At 35.0% G+C, this 26,349-nt stretch overlaps 1 protein-coding gene across 4 annotated transcripts in view; it reads right to left on the bottom strand.

Annotated features, from left to right (window-relative positions):
* LOC150109823 (SLIT-ROBO Rho GTPase-activating protein 1-like) overlaps positions 1-26,349 on the bottom strand; it is a 564,129-nt gene that overhangs the window by 175,739 nt on the left and 362,041 nt on the right. For all 4 annotated transcript variants that reach the window (XM_090396844.1, XM_090396869.1, XM_090396853.1 and 1 more), the window contains 2 exons: positions 13,817-13,877; positions 2,920-2,997 (listed from right to left, as the gene is read on the bottom strand). In XM_090396844.1, the coding sequence (XP_090252970.1) occupies positions 2,920-2,997; positions 13,817-13,877 (139 nt within the window). The remainder of the gene's footprint in view (positions 1-2,919; positions 2,998-13,816; positions 13,878-26,349) is intronic.

The raw sequence follows: 26,349 nt of genomic DNA, 5'->3' as shown, positions 1-26,349 counted from the left end.
AAGGGTAGCCAATGGTAGGCCGTATGTATGGCAGCAGGATTCGGCCCCTTGCCACACCTCTGGGAAAAGTCAAAAATGGTTGTCTGAAAATTTCTACGACTTCACCAGTCCAAATGTTTGGCCTCCAAACTCCCCAGACCTTAACCCCATGGATTATTTTGTATGGGGCGCAGTTGAAAAAGACACCAATCGCACTTCCAGTAATACAAAAGCCCAGTTAATGGATAAAATTAAAACAGTTTTTGCGGCCCTTCCCAGGGAGACTGTAGCATCAGCTTGTTCGAGGTTCCGAAGCAGAATTGAAGCTGTGATCGATGCTAATTTTGAGTAAATCTTGTTGATAGTATTGTAATTAACTCTGCCTGTAATGTTTTTTTGTCAATTCATTAAATTTAATAGATACAAAGAAGATTTTCTTTTTCCTTACGAAACTGTCAAATTTATCCCGAACACCCTGTATATTGGCTGGTATGTGTAAACTTGCAGTAGATGGAGAAGAATAGGCTGCCTAAGAGAAAATGTGTAATTAGTGTGTTCAGGAAAGGAAGCGAGTTTTGATTTTCAATTTCAATAGTAAAAGCTTATGTTTGTTCAGGTGTCTGAGGAAGATGTTTAAAGTTTGGAAGGCATGTGGCCATTTGGCAACTGAGCCAAACTGCAGATTTTAAAATAAACAAACCTAGAACACATTGCTCAAAAGCTTCCATATAAAAGTTAGCAACTAGGGAGTGTTGAGTCTATGACTTCTTTTTGTAGACAAAAATTATTTTGCAACATGAAATAACTGGAACATAGTAAGTTGGCAAAGAGAGCCATACTTTCAGGCAGAAATTTGTTCTGTAATACAAGAATTGTGTCACTGATTGGGATATTTGTGAAAAGAGCAGAAACATAAAAACTGACTAACAAATCATCATTGTGTAGCATTATGTTTTTAATTTTGTTCATGAAGTGTTGTGTGTTCTTTATATAGGAGGGAGAATGACCTGACAACTGCTTGAGTGTTGATGCTAATTTTTCTTGGCTAGGTAATAATTACGGCTGTCTATACCTTCAATTATCGCCAGAAGCAGAATGTTATGTTTATGAACTCTATATATTCTAGGAGAGTGGGCACAATGTGGTAACATATTTTTAATAGTGTCCAATGACCAAGAAATTATAAGTAATTTAACGGTTTTCTTCTTAATTCTGTTAGTTGGATTACAGTTTGCAAGTTGACAAGTGCTGCTAAATGCAAGTAGATATGTTTAGGATGACCACAGCATTACCTTCGTCAGACAGATAAATTGGTCATCTCAAAATTGAAAAACAGGAAATTACTTGAATTTGATGAAATTTTTAATAAATGCCAAAATATGGAGGTAAAGAAATGACTGAACACATTAGAAAATTAATAAAACACTGTTTAAGAGAAGACTGATTCCCACCAACAAATGGAGAATGAATATGATAATACCAATATTTAAAAAATATTTAAAAAAAGGAACCAAAACCCAAGAAACCTATATACAAAAAGGGAAATAAAACTGAATATGAGAATTACAGAGGTATTTCCCTACTGGCTATTCCTGGTAGGAATTATACAAGTATACTTGAGACATGTTTGAGAAGGATTGTGGAAGAGAAGCTTGGTGATGGAAGAACAAGCTGGATTGAGGGAACAGCAGCTGTTAGGATCAGATTTTCACTTTATGATAAATAGTTGAGAAATCGTGGGAATATAACAAAGATATGTATTTAAGTTTTTTGACCTGCAAAAGGCATATGATCAGGTCTGGCAAGACAAAAGCTATTCAAAATGCTACAGTTATATGATATCAATGGAGCATTATATCAGCAGGAGCAGTGCAGACATTTCTGGAGACTGAGGTATTAATTGAATCGAGTGTTAGCATGCTCCCGAGATCTCAATCCCATAGAATACATTTGGGATGCAACAGGGATATGCACTGCTATTGAAACTCCCCTACACAATGCTTTATCCTTGTTCTAGTACAAACTGGATCACTTAGTGCTAAGCATTGTACAATGTTGCAAGAGCTGCATCGTAGTCCAGGGCAGACATATTCCAAACTGAAATGTCTCTCTGCACAGTTTTCTGTAAGCACTGTACATTAATTCCATAACTACGTCATTAGAAAGTTTGTAACTTTTGCTACAAATGTTTTGCAATTTAATTTGTACGAAATTTATAGCACATTTTTTTGTGTAATATAATTTATTAGCGTGCTGGCAACAAATTTATATCCACATTTGGCTGTAATAATGAAAATTTTTTCATATACGTGTAAAAATGTAATTTGTCCTTTCCTTTTTGAACACCCGTGTATATTATGATAACCTATTAAACCCAGTGTTAGTTATCATTTGTCACATTCATTTTTTTGGTCGAAAAATCTACGTACTCATCATGAAATCAAGATCTCATATTTAATTCATAGCAGTATTTTTTGCAATAGTCACACGTGAGTGCGTGCGCATACACATAATTTTATTTTAAAGGAAAAGAGTGACTTTAATCCAGTTTGCATTAAATTATAGTTTACTTAGCAAATATTTTTCATAAGAAAATTAAAGAATACATAGTTGAGTGTTATGTCCTATTAGGACTGATGTATTTTTTCTATATTAATTTTTAAAGTTGGGATAAATTTTGAAAATTTCATCATCTGTGATTGATGCCCCCTGTAGTTTCATCACCACAATGAATTAAGATATGTTCAAAAGCAGATAATATTTTGCCAATTTTCACACTTTTAAGTAACCTACTATTTTGATAATAATCACTGCATTACAATGTAGTAATTATTATCAAAAAATCTCTAATTAGATGAAGCATGTTATGATTGATAGAATACCAAAGAAATGTTATCATATAAACATCGTTTATTAGGTATATTTATCTTATTTTCTCACCTCTTTCAAACGTTTCCCTGAAATTATTGATTTCTACCTGAGATCCAGATACTCTAAAGATTCCTTGATGATGCAATCCTACCAAAAGAGATGAAAGGAGATAATGCAAAAATTTTCTTTGTAATATTCTCAAATATCTAAATTTCATATTACACCCACAACAGAACTAAATGAATTGAAATTTTGTAAACAAATTACCAATCAATATAATGGAAACTGTTCAGAATTATCGAGTCGTTTGAAACAATCTTTGAGATAAAGCTACACCTACTATTTTTTCATTAGTTCCATGTAAATAAACCCCAGTTGCAAGCAATTACTTAAATTTCATTAATAGAGAAATTCTTCTTTTTACAACATTTATTCACATATTTCCACAGTCTAAGTGTGTGTTTATTAATTTCTTCAGTGCTGATATAACAATAACAATGTTACCACAGTACAAATAATTTGAGCTTAACCTTTTCATCTTGAATTATAAGAACTCCCTTGTTACTAGTTACTAATTTATTACGAAAATGTTAACTGATTTTCCTAATAAATCTTTTTCCTCAAACTATATGGGATTTATGTTTTAATTTGAAAATTAAAATAGTTTATTTCACAACATAAAATGAAGAAATAAAATAATCTTCTTTACATAACAATCTTCACATAATTATTTCCTAATATTCTTGCTTTTAATATGATATAATTAATTAATGCCATCTGTTCACTTCCCTAATCTTTTACAGAACTCTCGTATCTGTAGTCTACAGTCTTTAAGTGTTTGCAGAACCCTATTGTCGGATTCATAAGTTAAAGTGATTTGAACAATCTTGTGTATAGCTATTTTATTGTTTTAACTAATTCCACTCATATTTCATATAAATTCAGCAGACTTCCTACCATACTGGCTTTGCTCATTTCATTTCTATGTTCATATTTAATTTGCAATCTTCACTAAAAATTGTGCCTAAATAGCTGAAATGTTTTATTTGTTCTTTTAGTTCTCCATTCAGGATGCAGTTTATGTTTTCAATGTTTCTGCATATCTTGTTTGTCTTTCTATTGCTGATTTCCATATCAAATTTGTTACAAGAGTTATTCAATTTAGTTAAAGAATCATCCGGACTTGTACTGGATTTAATTAGGAGTAAAACATCATGTGTATAAAGATCTGAAATTAACGTCTCCAATTTTAATATCTGGTTTGCTGCGACCTTCCAGATCCATTTCATATAAATGATGGATAACAGTAGAGATAAGGTGCATTCTTGTCTCACACCTAATTTAATATCAAATTAAATTCTACAGCTCATATTATATATATATATTCAGATTTGTATATATCTGAATATATATATTCAGACCCCAACTCAACATCACCAGAGTTAAAGATCAGTACTATCAACATAAGAAGCCTGAATGGCAGAGAAATGGAGCTAGCTGAGGAATTAGATAAGTACCAGATAGACATAATAGTGGTGACTGAAACAAAAAAGATAAAAACTGGTGAGATCTCTCCGAGCAATAAATACAAAATGATATATACAGGCAATGACAATCAAGGAAAAGGAGTAGCCATTGTATTCAACACTAAATACGAGGCTAATCTTCTTGAATGGCAGGCATTCTCAAGTAGAGTGATGTGGGCAAATATCAGAATGGGGAACTGGACAATGAGACTTATTTGTGCCTATGGTCCCACAGAAGGTTCTACTAAGATAGAAGTGGAAGAATTTTTTGAGGATTTAGAGAAAGCATCTGACACAATGAAAAAGGAAAAGTTGGTCCTTGTTGGGGATCTAAATAGCAGAGTAGGAAATGATTGCAAGACATACAAAAATATATTGTGAAAATTTGGAGAAAAGAGCAAAGCAAATAATAATGGCAAATATTTGTTGGATTTCTGCTCAGGACAAAAAAAAAAAAAAAAAAAAAAAAAAAAAATCACCTAACGCCTTTTTATTCCCGAATACGGGAGTAGGCGAGGCCATTTAGCCCTATCTAACTTTTGGAGACTGAGTGGGCAGTTCAATCTTCACTGGTACCCAATCAGAGACAGATGGCCCAAAGCTATCACTAATTAAGCGGTACGCAGTGAAGAGAGACGGCTCAAATGTGCCGCCATCTCGTGGTCCCTAACCCTAACACAATATATTTAATGTCTGAAATAATGTGGGTTCTACGGTCGATTTTCTTGAGTTTACAGGACGAAAAACCCGAGTTTCCGGGAGGAAAAACCTGCTTGCCCGTGCCAGAGATCAACTAACTCGGGAACCGGTCGAAAAAAGGCTTAGAAAAATTTCCTCTAGTCGCCGACTAGACTCGAAATGAAGTCTTCCTTCGTGCGGCCAAGCGCGGTGGTGTGCAAACGCCACATCCACTGAGCTACACAGGCTCTTTTTTTTTTTTTTTAAAAATCAGCTAACGCCTTTTTATTCCCGTATATACGGGAGTAGGCGAGGCCATTTAGCCCTATCTAACTTTTGGAGACTGAGTGGGCAGTTCAATCTCCACTTAATTAATTTCAACACGTCAAATAAAGTCAAATAAAGACCAAGTATTGCTTGATATAATTGACACCATATAACGGTAGCGTTCTGAAAACAGCTTCTGTTTTCGCGTACTGAAGGCACCTTGTCATATGCATTTTCCATATCTACAAAACTTAAATACAGATCTTTGTTATATTCCCATGATACCGCAACAATTTGTCATAAAGTGATGATCTGATCCTGACAGCCTCTATTTGGCCTGAATTCAGCTTTTTCTTCACCAAGCTTTTCTTCTACAATTCTTCTCTACCGTTTCTCAAGTATACTTGCAAAGCTTACCAGGAACACTCAGTGATTCTCTGTAATTCTCACATTCAGTTTTATCCCTCTATTGAGGGATCATTATCCTTAAATAACTTCCTAACTTTCTTGCCAAGTCAAATTCTTCTGCTAATTTCTTTAAACTGAATTCTTTAATGATTCATCACAATTGGAATCTTTTGCCATTTGGTTCGAGGTCATCTATTAATTGTACCAGTTCCACTTAATTTGAATCTATTTCCCCATCAATTAATTCACTAATTTCATTTTCAACCATATTGCAAAAGTCCTCTAAGTGGCTATTACTGTAAAAATAAAATTTTACATAAAAAAGCATTACATATTGTATGTAACTCACCAGAAAATAAAATGCTCAGCTTGAGATTAATACAGTTATAATAATTGTAATGCGCTTTCCTGGCAGAAAACAAAGACAACGTTCAACAATAAACACCTTATATGGTAAACAATTGATGTATATGCATGCTAAAGGGTATTTCCCCTAATATAAATTCGCTATTTATAACTACATACGCAATATGGGCAGGCGCAAATTTAACGAAGATAAAATTTGATTTTTTAATTGTTGCACATGAAAAATATATGAAAAAATAAAGTTATTACAATTTGTAGACTGTGTTATATCAGAACTGTGTTGTATAAGTACTGTGTTGAACAAGGATTACACTACAATTTGTAGTGCGCATTATATCAAAACCGCATTGTATAAATAACCCATCATAGAAGAGCTACCTGTAATTCATTTTCAAACTGAATGAAATCAGAAAATCTTTTTTCAAATTCAATTTTCAATTCGAGGAACGTAACTTTTCAGCATCATTATTTCGAGAAATCGATTTAAGTGTAGGAAAGTGGGCTAAATTATGTTTTAATCCCCACAGGATGTTAGAAACATTGATTTTTAGAAAAGACGTCATTAAGGTTGCAGGCCATATCCAGTCCATGGGCCACCAGTTTGTGACCCCTAATCTAATGTATAATTGCATTTTGCATATGGCTTATCTTGTTTCTAATCTTAATCATGTTATTCTTCAACTCACTTAATAGCATAACTCATGCTATTAAGTGAGTTGCTCTTGACAATTTAATACTTCGCAGTCCATCAAAATATACTTTCTACATATCCATGCCCTCTCACCTCCCTTGTTCAATCATTCAAAAAACATTCACCATCTGCACACATACATACTTGGCAAACTTACAACAATGACCATCTTCAAAAATCTACACTGCTCACCACATTTTCATGTCACATATCTCGTTCTTGTTCTCACTACCATTTTTTATTTACCATATGATGCAGGTTTGGCAATTACTATGCATTCTATCATGAATAAATAAAATTTCATCAAAATGCATACAATTTTTTATCAATATTACAGAAAATAAAACTTATCTTGGTTTGAACAGTTCTACTGGCAATCTTTTTCTGACACCATCTGGTAAATTATTCAAGTTCAGTTAAACAAGGCCTCCACTGTTTTTGTCACAGATCTGACAAACAGTGAAAAATTGTCTACTGGAACAACTTGAAATACAACAAAATTGAAGATGAGTAACATGACATAATAAGCATCACAATACAACATAATAAACAATATTATGTTGTATTGTGAGCAGTTGACAGACAACTGCTCATACAATTGTGAATAGATCGAGTATTTAACTAGTTTAAGTGAGAATGGAATGCTAGTTTTATGTACTAAACATTTAGCATTATTCACCTGGGCAATTAACACACAGAGAGAGAAAACACAAGAAAAGTCCTACTCACTCTCTAATCATCAACAGTGATATTTTCATGCTGGTTCGGGATAACCCGTGTAAACAGGAGATTTGAAATAAGAAATTATTTAGTTTTGAGAAAGATAAAAAAAAATGTATTAAAAACATAGACAAATAGAAGTTTTGAAAAGAATCAAAATCAAGTAGTTTTTTGAGGGGTGAACTGTGGGATTCATATATTACAATTTTTTTTCCTCTAAATAATATTAGAGAAAAAAAAAAGAATGGATAAGTTTGAAAGCAAGAATCAAACCTTGGATATCTAGCAAACTCTAAATTAATGATGAAATAAAAAAAAAAAAAAGACAGCATAATAAGCTTTGATGTTATCCACCCTCTCCCCCGTTTTTTTTTACCAATATCCCTCTTTCTGACACTTTAAATTTAATAAAAAATGCCCCCCCCCCCACCCCAGATATCACTGATCTTTTTACATTTACCATTTATTCTGGCTACTTCACTTGGAAAGTATACCATTTTATAAACCGATGAAACGTATAGCCATGGGCTCTCCCCTAGCCAGTTATATGGAACATTTTGAAAAACATGCTGTTGATACTGCTATTCTCAAACCTAAGATACATTGATGATGTATCTTTTGCCACCATCTCAACAGGCAGCCCTCCCCCCCCCATATAAAAAGAAAATAACAATAGCCTGCCTTTTCTAGATACTCTAATCACATGTCTTCCCAATGGAATCCTTTCTTCTCAGTTTACAGAAAACTCACATATATATATATATATATACAGAAACTTTTCCCATCATCCCTCCCCCTCTTCCCTCAGAAATATGGTGTTATAAAAACCCTTGACAATAGAGCTTCCAATTACTGTCCCACTCAGTCTTCTCTTACAGCTGAACTTTCCTTTATTTGCCAGACCTTCTTGTTTGATAATTATAACATCAAAATGATCAACAAAGTAATTGTTCCTCACATCCCTCTTATCATGCTGAATATAGTAATGCTATCATTATTCCTTATATCTGGACCAACTCAGAAAAAAACAGCCAGAACTCAAAAAAGTACAATCTCTGTACTGCATTCAACCTCATCTGAAGTTGGCTGCTCTCACGACTCTCCCAAGGATTGTCTACCTTCTCTTTCTGTTCCAGATGTTTACAAAGTTTTTTGTTCCTACAACTTTTATTATAGTCAAATTGGAAGATCTGCTATCATCTGCCTAGAAAAACATAAGACATACATGTGCTGCCATAGGTATGGTCAGTCAAGTCTGACTGACCATGCCTGGGATACCTTGTACAGAATTAAATGGAAGAAAACTACTATGCTTCACCACAACAAATACAAATTTAAAAGACTTTGATTTAGGATCAGGAGGAGATTTTAAAAACCAACCTAAACTTAGACTAGCCAAAGTGTCCACAGAGGGTACCTCTCATAGGACTTTAGGTTGTTCATATTTGGTCTAATGTATTAAAACTGAAAACTTTATTAATAAGAGACCATACAATTTAATGAATAAAATACAAATTGCCAATCAGTTTCACTAGGTACTGTCTAGCATTATCAAGGCTGTAGTGATGTAAATACAAATGCACCAAGTTACATGAATAAAGAAGCGTTAGTACCTATTAGGCCGTTACATTTGATAATTCTCGTTTGGACGTGCACATGCGTTTGTCAGAATCCGGTACATGACCACGTCTTGTGTGGTTTTTTGCAAATTGTAGTTCTGTTAAGCTGAGAGAATTGATGAGATTTTTCCATATGTCTTTAAGAATAGCACCCTGATTTCTATTTAAATTACTGCCTGTGCGTAGCATCACTGCTGATTCTTTAAAAGTTCTGTGTCTATAGTCATCCTCCATGTAAGGCATAGAACTGTTTTTCCAGTCTATAACGTGATTGGATGTCGAAAAATGGTTAGCTAAATCTGATGTTATTCTGTTGTGATTTACGTTTCCCACATGTTCTTTCCATCTTATTTCAAGACTTCGAGAGGTCTGTCCAATGTACGATAGGCCACACGTGCATGGAATTGTATATACTCCAGGATGTTTGAAGAACGGGACTTCATCTTTAGGTGATCTTAAGACCCATCTGATCATAGTAGTTGGTTTAAAAACCACTCTGATGTTATGAGCTTTTAACATTCTAGCTAATTTTGTGGATACTGATATATGGAATTACTGATATATACTAATATATGGAATTACTGCTGTGGACACATATTGGGAATCAGTTACACATTGTTGGAGGCCTTTGAATAGAAATTTATTTAAAATGTTGGTGGGGTATCCATTCAGAGATAGAGTCTTAGCTACTTGCGACAGTTCTAACCGTACATCATCTTCTTTTGAAATAAACTTTAAGGCTCTATTGCGGAGCATATGAATGATGCTGTGTTTTTGTGATCGATGATGGTTTGATGAATAATGTAGATATCTTCCTGTATCTGTGGGTTTCTTGTAAATGGACAGTTGGACATTGTCATATTCTCTCTTCACCAGTATGTCAAGAAAGAGTAGTTCATTGTTCTTCTCTAGTTCCATAGTAAATTTGATTTTATTCTGTAGTGTGTGTTGATTTTATTAAGAAACTAGAAGGTTTTCCATGGTATCTTTCCATATGATGCACATGTCATCGACATATCTCCACTATATCGAAGGTATAGGTGAAATGTTGGAAAAAATATCTTTTTCAAGTTTTTCCATAAATAGGTCTGCGCATAGTGGTGACAGGGGGGCTACCCATGGCTAGACCTTCTGATTGTTTGTATACAATGCTATTTACTATGAAGAAATTTTATTTCAGGCAATGATGGAACAAATGGGTGATGTCCTGAGGGAAGAGATCCTTTAGAATGTTGACCACCTCATCGACTGGAACGTTGGTGAATAGGGACACAACATCTAGACTTGCTATAATGTCAGTTTGTGAAATTGTGACTGTCTTAATTTTTTCAACAAATTGTTGAGAATTTTTAATATAGGTCTCTGTTTGTCTGATATGTCCTTTCATTAAATTTGCAAGATGTTTTGCTAGTAGGTAGGTAGGTGAGGATCTTCCATCCACAATTGGACGTAGCGGTATGTTTGTTTTGTGAATCTTCGGCGCGCCATAAAGGTGTGGAGTAATGGGGTGTAAGAATTTGAATTGTCTTTTTAGTTCTTCCGACCAACTGGTCATGTTTCTTGGATAAGAGTGTTTGTCTCAAGATCATTACTCATGATGGGATTCTTATCTAAGACTTGGTAAGTGGTACTGTCCTATAGTAACAAGTTGATCTTATCGAAGTAATCTTTCGAGTTTAGAATGACTGTTGAATTGCCTTTATCCGCTTTAGTGATTACAATATCTTTGTTGTTCCGTAAATTGCCTTTTTATTATATGGAGTAGTGTTAGGTACTGGTGGTTTTGCCAAAGCAAGAATAATCGCACTGTTGAATCTGATATCATTGGATGTGGCCTCTGGAAGATGATAAAGACTTTTTTCTATCCCACATATGAAATAAATTTTTGGAATGTAATTTGGTGTGACAGAAAAGTTGAAACCCTTTTCAAGGATTTCAGATTCATGATTAGAAAGCCTGTAATCAGATAAGTTGAAAATGACTGTTGTTTAGGAGACTGTGTTGTGACTGGTATTTCTTCTTATAAAGTAACTCAAATTTTTTAATTTGTGTGATTTTACTCTTCCTGAAAGTTTTTTTGTAGCTACTCTGTAATAAGTGGTCTAGGTTATTCCAAGTCATGTAGTCCAAACTGTTAGATATATCATCGACCTGTTGTCAGCACTTCGCGTCAATAATGTTAAGTTCATACCTGATGTGTTGTATCCTTTCTTTGATAAGTGCTAATGAAGTCTTGTAGTAAATTCTTTTGGCCATTGCAGATTTGATATGTCCTTTAATAACTAAGAAATTCAGGATGATAGAAAAATCTTTGCATCTCTTCAGAAATGTAAGGTAATTATTTTGTAACTTAGCTTTTTTGCATTTGTCCTTTCAAAGCACCGTACTTTATGTTTCATCTTGAAGTTAAATTGTTCGTATTTGGTCTAATGCATTAAAACTGAAAACTTTATTAATAAGGGACCATATGATTTAATGAATAAAATACAAATTGCCAACCAGTTTCACTAGTTACTGTCTAGATCAAGGCTGTACTGGTGTAAATACAAATGCACCAAGTTACATGAATAAAGAAGCGTTAGTACCTATTAGACCATCACATTTGATAATTCTCATTTGGACATGCGCATGCGTTAGTCAGAATCCAATACATGACCACGCCTTGTGTGGTTTTTCGCAAATTGTAGTTCTGTTAGGCTGAGAGAATTGATGAGATTTTTCCATATGTCTTTAAGAATAGCACCCTGATTTCTATTTAAATTACTGCCTGTGCATAGCACCACTGCTGATTCTTTAAAAGTTCTGTGTCTGTAGTCATCCTCCATGTAAGGCATAGAACTGTTTTTCAAGTCTATAACATGATTTGGATGTCGAAAAATGGTGAGCTAAACCTGATGTAATTATTCTGTTGTGATTTACGTCTCCCACATGTTTTTTCTGTCTTATTTAAAGACTTCGAGAGGTCTGTCCAATGTATGATAGGCCACACGTGCATGGAATTGCATATGCTCCAGGATGTTTGAAGAATGATTTTTTTTATTATCAATTTTATATCTTATTTTGTATTTTTTTTTTATAAAATTTATTTTTATATAGTCAGAAATCCTGCTCTAGAGACCAAACATGGCACTTTTTCAAGTCACTACAGGCCTCCAAATAAGTGGAGTGGTGGTCTTGTACCAGGCGATGTGATTCATCTGCTAATTTTTGGGAGGTTTTTGATTTCTGTGTGCATATTTTATCATGTGATTTATTGTGAGAGAAATTTTTTCTTTTAATGTGTAGCTATTATTTATCATGGTAGGTTATGTCAGAAACAAACAGCAGGGTAAAAAACTTGTGAATGTAACTCTCATACTGAGTGTCTCGACTCAAGTCCAAGTGAGTATAGCTGTGTATGTCCTTGCATACACAGCTATACTCACTTTCCCCCAGGCATGATTCTGCAGATTAAGTAGCAGAAGGAATATTGTTGCCAGCTAGTATCTCGATGCTGTGCCATCTAACTTGGTCCTGCAGTGGCCAACCTACAGAACTTTAGTGCTCTATCATAAATAGAGGTACTGCTCCCTAGTTAAATAATTACAAATGTTTTGAACACTGTTGGAAAGATTAGTAAAACAGATGTCTGAAAGGAGGAAAAAGACCCAGAGACAAAATAAAATCTAGATGGACTGATGCAGTTAGACATGCCTTACAAGACCAAAATGTAAGATTGACAATACTGGAACCCGGAAGATAAGTCTAATTGAAGAAAAATTATCAATAGGAAGCTAATCTTTTTGTGTAGTGCTATCACAGTATCTTATACATCCCCATTCCACCCACTGAACATACAGAATCTGATGAAGATAAGTTGAATTGAAGAAAAATTGTCAATAGCAAGCTAGAAATAATGTAACCTTTTCGTGTAGTGCTACTATGGAGAAGTCATATGGAAATATAACTTCTCCATTACTTCCACCTTAGTATCACCACCTCTGGGTGTGGCTCCCACTGATAAGACCTCAATAAAGGTCGAAACCGGTCTGGGTAGCTAACCTTTCCCTTAATACATAGCATTATAATGTCTGCAAGGATATGTGCTTTGCATTATGGGATACTAAGGCAAGTGATGAGAACTTATTCCACTTTTGCCACAAGTTGCCCCAGTCCTGAAAATACTTCAGGTGCAAACCTTGTTTGCTTACACTTGGATAAAGGATTAAACCAAATATATAATTTAGCATAGCCAAGTGAAAAAACTTCCATCAACTGTAATGAAGAGTTTCACTGTTCACCCCCCCCCCCCCAATTCACTGATTCTTCCTCATGTGTTCTTCCATTCCAGTTTACACATACACGTGCCATTTATTCTCCTCCTCAGCCTTTTATATGACAGTGCGATTTCAATATGAACCATCACAAAACACTGTTAGATTTTTTATTATTTTCATTTATTTATTATTATTATTTTTTTGGATACTTATAGTATATACTAGCAACAAAAATTCTGTATGGACTTATTAACTGGCATGTTCTAAAATTGAGCAAAGTTTGATATAAGATTTCCGACAACAACAAAAGTTTTGTGAGAATGAGTAAATTCATGAACTATGAATTCTCATTATTCACAGTTGAACCGTGAGTACATTCATTTAATATCCATTTATTTAAGCAAGATAAACTCTACATAAAAATGTTTGACTTACCATATAAATTAATTATACGAATACAGCTTCTGATGATCAGAGGAATATCTTGATTAGTAGCCTGAATTTAAAAAAATAATAAAGAAAGAAAAAATATTTGTGATATATACAAAACAAATTTTATGATGAGCAAATCTGCTATTTTATATATTTTTTAGATTTCTCTAAAGATTCAAATTATTTCAACAAATTCATACAAGAATAATGGTGGGAAAATAAAGATTCTTTCACCTATGATTTTCCTTCTGCACAAGGGATTATTAACAAGTTAATGTGGAAGAAATTTTTTAGAATGGGAGTGGGCAGAACAAGGGCACATGGAGCAGTTGTTTGGCATAGAGTGGTCAGTGAGTGGAATTCAAACACATTGAATGAGTTTAAAGCATCTTTGATGGGCTTTGTACATATCTCCTGCAATGAGTCTTTCGACTCCATGGAGGTTTAGTGTTCATAATAATAACAAGCCTTCCATTTTGCTGATAGGTTATGCTTACTTTCTTCTTTACTATTTGATACATTACTTAGCAAAAGCAAACAAATCAAAATTGGAAAAAATTCTAGGTTTAAACTACAAATTCATCTCTGGTGAAAGGAGTCTCAAAGCTTTGCCTTAAATAATAACATTCTTCCTCATGAAAAATAAGCAGAAACTCTCTGTCACACAATAAGAGGTGTAATACGTAAAACTAGACCACTATACAAGCATTATTTGCAGCTGCTAAGTTGATTATACAGAATGGAGAAACTAAAGCTAGTATATTATAGATTAACTAAATGCCATCTTAAGCAAGTTGTGTGTTTTATTTTAGATAAGGAAAAACAGAATTTTCTGAAAAGCAATGTTGCAAACTTATGGGGATTCCTATCACTCTTTAGAAAACCAATCTAGCTAAACAAGTAAGTGATAGGAACAGAATCAGTTATATAAATAAATAAAATAAAACATCTTTAATATCTCTGATAATTTAAACTACTGATCTAACCCCAATGTGGATCATAATCTTGAAAATATAATGAACTTGAATTCAATCCTGCCTTATATTGTTAAATGTAAAGTAACTGTGCCATCTTGTATTTTTTAAAGGATAACAGTCCTCAGTGACCGGTATTTACCCCAGCCTTGGAGAAAATAAGTTACATTTTTTACCATTATTACAGCAAGTCTAGACTGGCAGATCATGCATTGGACACCTCTTCACACAGATTATATAAATGAAAACCAATGTGATGTATCATCATCAAATTCCTGACATGTACCCTCAAGAGGTGTACAGGATATGATAGTACCACATGAAAAATTTACATCATTACTAACTTCCTATCTACAATTTTCTTCCAAATCAGTCTGTTACTTGTCAAGACTCCACATTATCAGATCTTATTTTTATATCGTCTAAGGCACTTTGTACCATATCAATCCACCTATATCTTGGTCTACTTCTGGATCATTTTCCTACCAACCTGGCAGAGAACACTTGTTTTGCTAATCTTTCCTTGCCCATTCTGTTTAAGTGATCATACCACCTGAGATTAGCTCTGCTAACGCATTCCTGGGTGAACAATGTCAAGTTCTTTTCTAATATCCTCGTTTTTAATATGATGTTGCCATTGGTGCCATCTGTTCATGCCCCTGATCTTTCTCGGGACTCTCATATCTGCGGTCTTTAGTCTTTGGTCAAGTGTTTTACTTCTAAACCAGCTCTCAGATCCATAAGTTAAAATTGGTTTCAACACTGTCTTGTATACGGCCAATTTAGTGTTCCGACTAATTTCTCTCTTATTCCATATGAATTTATTCAATTGACTTCCTACCATACCAGCTTTGTTGATTCTGTTGTCTATTTCCATATTATTTAATTTACAATATATATATTTATAAAATTAAAATTTAACTGACTAGTACCCGAGAAAGTATAACAAAAACCTTTAATAAATCACAACTAGTTTCATCGGTGTTCCGACTTCTTCAGGTGAGTAAGAAATAACATAAGACTTATAAAAATAACAAGGTAAAAAACATGGACTTTCCAGCTTAATAAAAAGAAGCAGAATAGCAACAGTCATATTTGAATAGGTGACTGTGTGCTACTGTTGACATGAGTAGAATGTGTGTGACAGCTAATTTTAGAGCGCCAGTATTGGATTACTGCGTTATGGGAATCAAGCAATTTGTAGCTTAGATTGTTGTTCAAGTGTGAAGGGTACAGAACTATTTCTTTTGATTCTATAATTTGTCTTTCAAATTCATCCTTGAATATATATAAATTGGTTGCACAGTCCCAATCAACTTGGTATGGCCATTCTTCGAGGTTAGAGTTTGCAGAGAAGAGAACATGACTGGAAAGGGCACTTGCTCGTGTTCTACTGTAGGAGATGTCACGTCTATGTTCCTCAAGATGAAGTGAAACAGATTTATCTATCTGGCCAAAATAAGGCCGACCACAGTCGCACATAACTTTATAAACACCAGGAAAATGCAGTTGGTTGTGTTTTGGTCGACTCAGAAAAGAATGAAGTTTTGGCAGAGTAGTATAGTCAGTCTTTATGTTGAATTTCTTCATGATCCTAGATAGTTTTGGGGTAAGAGAGCTGATAAATGGTAACTGTATATGAGTGATAGGGTTGGATTCATCTTTTTGTCGAGGTTGTTGGCGTGGTCTCAAACGTTTAGTGATGTTACGAGATGAATATCCATGATTTAAGAAGGTGTTTTTCAGGAAGTTAAACTCTGTTTCAAGGTCTTCTTCTGTGGAAGTGAGACATTTTGCTTGATGGGCAAGGGTGGAGATGATGCCCAGTTTCTGAGGAGGGAAGTGATGAGAAGAGCCATGCAAATATCTATCAGTGTGGGTGGTTTTTTGAAAAATTGAAAATTTAAGACAGTCAGGTAATCTAATAATCTTTAGATCCAAGAAGGGAAGAACGCTATTAATCTCTAATTCTGATGTGAATTTAATGTTCTGATGTTGATTATTTAAATGGTTTAGGAAGTTTTGAAGTTCCTCTAAACCATGTTCCCAGATAAGGAAGATGCCATCAATGTAGCATAACCACAGTTTAGGTTTTTAAAGTAGCTATAGAAATAGCTCTTTCTTCAAAATCTTCTAAAAAAATGCTAGGTAAGACTGGGGACAGAGGGCTGCCCATAGCTAACCCGCTAGTTTGTTTATATATTTTATCTTCATAGCAGAAATAGCCGGAATTGATGCAGTGAGTTAGAAGAGCAAATATTTTCTTAGAAACCTTGTCCTTGAGCCTTAAGAAGAGTCAGAACTTCATCTGTAGATACATTCTTAAAAAGAGACAAGATGTCAAAACTCACCATTCTGTCAGAGTCTATGAGATTTAAATTTTTTATTTTTGAGATGAAATCTTCAGAGTTTTTGATGAAGGAGGAGGAATTGCCAACTAGATGTTTTAAAGAAGCTGCAAGATATTTAGACAGATTGTACGTAGGTGAGTCAATACCTTCGACAATAGGTCTTAAAGGAGTGTCAGCCTTGTGATCTTAGGTAGGCTGTACAAACGAGGAATGAGGGGATGGAGAGAGAGAGAGGAGAGATAGTCTTGTGTGTCTAGGAAGTTCAGAAGTTGATTTCAGAAGATTGTACGGTTATGAAGTTCTCTTGTGGAATCACTTTCTAGAATAGAATAGGTATCAGAACTTAATAAGTTGTTAATCTTTGAACGATAGTCAGATTTGTCTAAGATTACAGTTGCATTCCCTTTATCAGCAGGTAAGATAATAATGTCATTGTTGTTACGAAGCTGGTATATTGCTTTTCTTTCTGTCGGAGATAGATTATCTGTAGAGCAACGACTGTTGTTTATGGTAAAGATGGCATCGATCCTAAGTAGATTCACAGTTTGTTTTGGTAGCTGTGCAGCTGCCTTTTCAACTTTTGTAAGAAAGAGTTCTTTAGGAATGGAGTTCGGAGAAGGAACGAAGTTAAGAGCTTTTGAGAGCACACTAAGTTCTGCAGGAGAAAGTGTGTGTGAGGATTTGTTAATCACAACATTTTTTAATTTTGTGAATTGATATGAGGTTGGTGAGTTTACTCCTATTTAAGTTGGTTGAATTTTCCCAACACAAGGGTGGAGATGATGCCTCAGAAACTGGGCATCATCTCCACCCTTGTGGAGATGATGCCCATTACACCATGTAACACTTCAGTTACATAGTGTAAAGGGGACATTAATATCAAATAATACTTGGTCTATATTTGGGTTTGTTTTAATTCTATTTGCTAAGTCAGCAGATAGAATTAAAGGAAGTACAGAAAGATGGTTTTGATGTTAAATAATGTGTGAAACAATAATGTACATTATCTCCACTGTTATTCATCATCTATATGGATCACATTATGAAAGAAAGTTGTATTAAACTTGATATCAAAATGGGAGATGTTGATCTCAGTTCTTTCCTTTCTACAGATGACGATATAATTCTAAATAAATCCAGGACACGTATACAAGATTCCCTGACTAAACTGAATAACAGCTGCAATAAATCTGTCATGAAAATCAGCAATAAAAAGATGGAAAAAAATAGCCAGAAACAATGAAAACATCAACTGTAATTTAAATGGAGAACCCATAGAACAGGTAAAACATTTCAGCTATTTTCAGAAGATGGCAAATTAAATATGGAAATAGACAACTGAATTAGTATAACTGGTGTGTGGTGGATGTCAATTGAATGAGTTTATAAGAGAAGAAGGAATAAGAGAGCAATTAGTCAAAACACTAAACTAGCAGTATATAAGACAGTGTTTAAACCAAGTTTACCTAAATGATCTAAGAGCTGGGTTAGAAATAAAACACATGATCAACTGAAGACCAAAGATATGAGACTTCTGAGAAAGATTAGGGAGAATATTAGGAGAAAACTGACACTGTTAGCAAACAGGAATGAGCCAATCTCAGAGATAGTATAGCCAGGTGAAGAAAAGGGAAGGTTAGTAAAACAAGTGTTCTTTGCCAGTAGGGCAAAGAACACTTGTTTCACCAGAGAAACAAATACCAAGATCTACGCAGATTGACACAATAAAAATTGCCTTAGGATAGAGAAAATATGAAGATATGATAATATTTGAGTCTTGACAGATAACAGATTAATTCTGAATGAAAATTGTTGACAGAAAGTTAGTAATGATGTAACTTTTTCATATAGTACTATCATAATATCCTGCATTCCACCCCCTTGCACCTTACGGTGTGTGTATATATATATATATATATATATATATGAAAAAAATAAAAAAAATAAAAAAAAAATATATATATATATATTTATTCCTTCAAAAATGATCCTTTTGCACAGATGACTCAACGGCGTGTTTTTGCATGCTGATGGATATACTGTTGGTGTGTTTTTATCTTACTTTGTGTGGGAAAAAGTAAGATTTGTATTTTTGTTATCAGGAGAGTACAAACATTTTTCTATTCTAAACTTTAAGAGTTTAAGTCACGATTTGGAGTTAATTATCTGCTGTCTCTCTGTAAAACAACCAAATTCTAACAGTTTGGATTTTCGATTATGTGAACGAAATTTTAATATATATATATATATATATATATATATATTTATTAAAAAATACTGAATGACTAGAAACCAAGAAAAATGAAAAAGTTTGATAACACAACTGTGAATAACCATTTAGTTGAAAAGTAGACCTGAGAAAATTGAGTTCTTGATTAAGTTCTATCTCATCATCAAGAAGAGAGTGAGCACGATGTCCTAGTGTCTAAAAAAGATTGATTCCAAACTGTTTTCTACGCTAAGACATCGTGCTCGCTCTCTCTTCTTGATGATAAGATAGAACTTAATAAAGAACTCACTTTTCTCTGGTCTACTTTTCAACTAAATGGTTATTCACAAAAACCAATTGACAAATACCTATTAAATTCACCCACTTGCAATAATGAAGAGACCAATAGGGTGAAAGGTAATATTTCTATACCATACATAAGCTCTGTCTCACCCAAATTGGCCAAGTTCTTAGGAAATACAACATAAGAACTTTATTTACTCCTCTTCCAAAAATCCGCTGCTTAGTGAGCCATCTGAAACCTAGACATCACAACCTTAAATATCTCGGTGTTTACCAGATTTGGTGCAACAGCGATATATCATACTTTGGCCAAACAGAGAAATGGAGTGAGTTATGCATTGAAGAACATAAGAGAGACGTCAGTTACAGGAGAATGCGAACCAGTGCTTTGACTAGTCATGTTCTGTTCTCGGCCGATTCTAACGAAGAAAACCTTAACTATACAGTCCTATGGGACAAGTCTGATAACATTTTCCGTTGCCACGACGAATTAGAAAGAAGATAATAGAATCAAGAGAAATTATTCTCAACTCCCTACATCTCAACAACAACCTGAGTTAAAACCTTTCAGACTGTCATTGTGCTATGATCAAATACTGGCGTTCGCGAGATGTTACATGCATGCATATGCCCAACAATGAAGCTAACAAGAGAACAGCTTTGAATGCGCAGACTTCAACTTTCCATGTTGTTTACAGTTATTTCCTCTATGTTTTACTGGTTATTTCTTTTGTAATGTGCACCTGAAGAAGGCTGATGCAGGCTGAAACTAGTTGTGCTATTAAACTTTGTTTTAATTTTTCTCGGTTTCTAGTCATTCAATATTTTTTAATAAATGTATATCAATCGAGCAAATCAATCTTCCTATACATATATCAGAATGATTCGACCTGTTAAATGCAGAATACAACTTGGTCAACTAAATCGCATTTTATATATATATATATACCATATATATATATATATATATATATGGTACCCATGCACAAAAGATTTTGTAAACCTATAGTACATTTGTGCCATGGTTGCATGAAGGATTTTTTTTTTTTTCCTTTTTCTATAATTTGGAAGCTCCACTCTAGAGGCCAAACATGGAATTTTTTCAAGCCATTTCACACTTCCAATAAAAGAGATGGTGGTCCTGAACTGGGCAATGAAATTCACCTCCCACCTGAAGACAACCACAAAATGTCTCTGCTCATGCCAAGATAAGAACCCACTCAGACAACAAGGCCAGCAAAATTCTTGCTTATTCAGTATCTAGATAGATATATATATACATTAATAGACAGCACCACAAGGAAGTGAAGATTGGACATTAGGTCAAAATCTCCATCTGGTTCTCTGAATTTCTTAAAATGCTATATAGAGTTTCTTCTCAGTCATCTAGATTTGACCCTTAAGTCCCTGTAATCTGACTGTAGAAGAATATGATCATATTTTCATTTTTATACTGATTTTTAAGTTTTGCATAAAAAAAAATCTATTCTGTAATTTAGAAGATTTTACAACACAATTTTCTCTTTCTTATAAGAATGCTCAATATTATGCAATATATATATATATATATATATATATTAAGTAAAATTTATCAAGTAAAGCATTTACTAAATTGTACATTTATTAGTCTTTAAGCTTAACTGAGTCATGTAGCTTTATAATAAAACAAGCATTACTTACTAAACTTTTATAGAAAAATTTAAAACAAAAATACTATTCCAAATTATGAACCTCAAAGTATATTTTTTCCTGATCAAAAATAAACTCCAAAATAAAAAAAATAAAATAAAAAGTACTGTATAAAATTAAATTACTACAGTTGACTCTATAGCAAACTAAAGATCACAAGAATATTTTTTTGCAGCGTATAATTTGCTATAATAAGATTTAATATAATTATCATCAAATTCCTGGTATGTACCCTCAGGGGGTGTACTGAATAAATATGATAGTACTGCATGAAAAAGTTACACATTGCTAACTTCATCAATAATTTTTTTCCATTCTGACAAGATTCCAATATTATCTTATATTTCTGTCCTTTAAGGCACTTTTTACTGTATCAATCCATCTACATCTTGATCTTCTTCTGGGTCTGTTTCCTGCCAACCTGGCTAAGAAACACTTTTGCTAATCTTTCCTCTCACATTCTGTTTAAGTGACCATACCACCTGAGATTAGCTCTACTAACACATTCCTGGATGCTAACAATGTCAAGTTCTTATTTGATATCCTAATTTTTAATATGATATTGCTATTGATGCTATCTGTTCACGTCCCTAATCTTTCTCAGGACTCTCATTTCTGTGGTCTCTAGTCTTTGGTAAAGTGTTTTATTTTTAACCCAGCTCTCAGATTCATAAGCTGAAATTGGTTTGAACACTGTCTTTTTGGCAGAACTGTCAACTGACCACCACCTTGTCTGCACTCTACAGCTTCAGAAACTAGATGCTACCATCAACACTGGTAGGCCTAAGCAGCTATACCGCGTGAAATGGGAGGCACTGGAAAATGAGGCTGTGAGGAAGAATTTTGCAGATGACATTTCCTCCAGATTCAAAGAGATCCCCAAGCATACTGCAGATGTTGAGGAGGAGTGGGAGCTGTTCAGAACAGCTATCACTGCCTCTGCACTCTCATGCTGTGGCAGAAAGCAGTTTGGCGTGGCAGCGGGCAGTAAGAAAAGGACACCTTGGTGGAATCAAGAGGTCCAAAAAGCTGTCTGGGCAAAAAAGGAAGTCTACCTAACATAGCTTAGGGTCAGGTCACCTGAGATGCGTTTCTGGTATGCTAAGACATGAAAAGCTGCTGCTGAGGCAGTAAAGACAGAAGCAGAAGGCTTGGGAGTCCTTTGGAGAAAGATTAGACTCATACTATTCAAATGCAAACAAAGTATTCTGGCAGACCATCCTCCGCCTTCGAGGGAGGAAATTGTGCAAAGCAAAGGCAATTAAGGCCTCTGATGGTGCACTTTTAATAACCGAGAAGGGTATCCTCCAAGATGGAGGGAATACTTTGAGAGCTTTTTTAACCCAGGTGGCCCAGCAGTTGTGGACATCCAAGAGGTGCAGTTCGGGGAGATAACTAGTCTCACAGCAGAAGAGGTCCATTTAGCAATAAAATCGCTAAAATCGGGCAAGGCTGCTGGTGATGATGAAATTCGGCCTGAAATGCTAAAAGCCTTAAATCAAGACGGTGTTCTCTGGCTGACACGAGTGTGTCAGGCTGCTTGGATATCTGGGTGAGCACCAAAGCAATGGCAGACAGGCATAATAATACCAGTCTTCAAGAAGGGTGATCAGAAAGATTGCACCAACTATCATGGCATCTCCCTGCTCACCTTGCCTGGGAAAGTATATGCTAGGTGCTTGGAAAGAAGGTGCAGGAGCGTAGTTGAGTCAAAGCTCCAGGAATAAAAATGTGGCTTTCATCCTGGTAGAAGCACAACTGACCAAATCTTCACTTTAAGGCAAGTCTTTGAGAAATCTTGGGAATATGCCAAGAATGTCTACATGTTTTGTGGACTTGGAGAAGGTATATTACCGGGTTCCTCGGGATAAGCTTTGGCAAGTAGTACAGGAGTATGGAGTGGATGACCAACTATTAGCTGCCATCAACTCCCTGTATAAATGCCCAGAGTTTTGTGTGAGAGTAAACAGCACAAAGTCTGAACCTTTCACAGTCTCCGTTGGCCTCTGCCAAGGGTGTGTTCTGTCACCTCTCCTTTTCATAATATTTATGGACTGGATTGATAGGCACAGCCGAAGAAGTGAGTGTGTCAGAATTGGAAGTTGCAGCATTGAACGTCTGCTTTTTGCAGATGACCTCCAGCAGACCCTGGATAGGTTTGTAGCTGTTTGTGCAGAAGCCAGAATGAAGATCAGTGTGGCCAAAACTGAGACATTTGTGGTCTCAAGACAACCATCCTAGAGCATTCTACATGTGAGTGGAATCCCACTGAGGCAGGTAGAGAAGTTTAAATACCTTGGGTCCATATTCATGAGTGATAGAAAGTGGGATGTAGAGCTAGATACTCGTATTGGCTCAGCAAGTGCAATACTGTGGGAGCTTGGATGTTCGGTAGTACTGAAGCTGGCTGTTTCAATACAGTCTATGTCCCCATCCTCACCTATGGTCATGAGAGTTGGGTAATGACCGAAAGAATGCGGACACGAATCCAAGCAGCTGGAATGAGGTTCCTTCAAGGGGTTGTGGGTCTGACAAGACTCGACAGAGTCAGAAGCTCTGCAATTTGGCAAACCCTCAATACTCAACTGGTTGAGTATTGAGGAAACAGGATCTCTCCATGTTGAGAGATCACAGTTACGTTGGTACGGGCACCTAGTCAGAATGCCACAAGAAATGCTCTCTCAGCAGGCCCTCTTTGCCAAGCCAGAGGGTGGGAAGCTATATGGAAGGCCAAGGACATGCTGGATAGATTATATCCAAAACCTTGGGTGGACACGTTTGGAAGTCCCACCAGAACACCTAAGCTTGGTGGCGGAGGATCATGACCACTGGAAGTTCATCTTACAGCTGCTGCTGCCCCCATAACCCAATTAGGAAAGGTGGGCCTTGAAGATGAATGACTGTCTTGTATACAGCTAATTTAGTGTTTTCACTAATTTCTCTCTTATTCCATGTAAATTTATTCAGTTGACTTCCTACCATTCCAGCTTTGTTGATTCTGTTGTGTATTTCCCTATTCAATTTACCATCTTCGCTAAAAATTGTGCTTAAGTAGCTGAAATGCTTTACTAGTTCTTTAGGTTCTTGATTCGCAATGCAGTCGATATTTTCAATGTTTCTGCCAATTTTTATTGTCTTTGTCTTGTTATTGCTGACCTTCATACAATATCTATTACAACAGTTCATTCAATTTGGTCAGGGAATCTTACAGACTTGTACTGGATTTATTTAAAAGCATAAAATCATCTGCATAAAGTAAAGAGCTGAGATTAACATCTCCAATTTTGATATCAGGTTTAATACCACTTTCGTTCATAATGCGATCCATATAGATAATGAATAACAGAGAGGATAAAATACATCCTTGTCTGACACCAGATTTAACATTAAACCATCTTCCTGTACTTCTTTCGATTCTAACTGCTAACTTACAAATCAAATAAAGACTAAGTATTGATATAATGCCCATTGACACCTATAACTGTAGCATTTTAAATATTCTTTTCTTTCTGCATCTCGTCATATGCCATTTGCACATCTACAAAACTTAAATACAGATCTTTGTTATATTCCCATGATTTCTCAACTATTTGTTGTAAAGTGAAAATCTGATCCTGACAGCTTCTATTTGGCCTGAATCCAGCTTGTTCTTCGCCAAGCTTACCTTTCACAATCCTTCTCAACCATTTCTCAAGTATATTTGCATAAAATCTTACCAGGAACACCCAGTAGTGATATACCTCTGTAATTCTTCATATTCAGTTTTATTTCCCTTTTTTGTATATGGGCACTATGAGAGATCTACTCCAATCATCTGGAATTTGTCCCTCTGTCCTGGCCTTCTAAACTGTGCAGTGCAGCCACTTCATAACCATACTTGGCAATTCTTGTCAAATATCATCTACTCCTGTTGCCTTTTCATATTTCAGCTTTTGATGGCTTTTTCTACTTTAAGTATGAATATGTATTCCTGGCTGCATTCTTGTTGGGAGTTTTCTACCACATGCTGACAGTGCTCGTTTCATTTAGTAGTCTTTTGGTAAATAATTAATTAATCTGAATGTTAATTAATTAATGTCTAGAGTAATTACTTTAGACATCTACAATATTGTATCTTCAGTTTTCATCATCAAATTCCTGCCATGTACCCACAAGGGGTATACAGGATATGATAGTACTACATGAAAAAATTATATCATTACTAACTTCCTATCTACAATTTTCCTCCAAATCAGTCTGTTACTTGTCAAGACTCCAACATTCTCAGATCTTATATTTCTATCGTCTAAGGCACTTTGTACCCTATCGATCCACCTATATCTTGGTCTTCCTCTGGGTCGTTTTGCTGCCAACCAGGCAGAGAACACTTGTTTTGCTAATCTTTCCTCGCCCATTCTGTTTAGGTGACCATACCACCTGAGATTAGCTCTGCTAACGCATTCCTGGATGCAGACAATGTCAAGTTCTTTCCTAATATCCTCATTTTTAATATGATATTGCCATTGATGCCATATGTTCACACCTATAATCTTTCTCAGGACTCTCATATCTGCGGTCCCTAGTCTTTGGTCAAGTGTTTTACTTCTGACTCAGCTCTCAGATCCATAAGTTAAAACTGGTTTGAGCACTGTCTTGTATACAGCTAATTTAGTGTTCCGACTAATTTCTCTCTTATTCTATATGAATTTATTCAATTGACTTCCCACCATACCAGCTTTGCTGATTCTGTTGTCTATTTCTATATTTAATTTACCATCTTCAGTAAAAATCGTGCCTAACTAGCTGAAATGTTTTACTTGTTCCACAGGTTCTCCATTCACAACACAGTTGACATTTTCAACGATTCTGCCTATTTTCATTGCCTTTGTCTTTTTATTGCTGTCCTTCATACCATATCTATTACAACAGCTATTCAATTTAGTCAGAGAATCTTGCAGACTTGTAGCGGATTTATTTAGAAGTATAACATCATCCACATAAAGCAAAGAGCTGACATCAACATCTCCAATT

Source organism: Typopeltis vanoorti, chromosome 1, assembly GCF_054136105.1.
Source record: "Typopeltis vanoorti isolate ZY-2024b chromosome 1, IOZ_Tvanoo_1.0, whole genome shotgun sequence".
Taxonomy (NCBI): domain Eukaryota; kingdom Metazoa; phylum Arthropoda; class Arachnida; order Uropygi; family Thelyphonidae; genus Typopeltis; species Typopeltis vanoorti.
Note: the sequence above shows the minus strand (reverse complement) of the source record. Positions and strands in the feature narration are given on the sequence as shown.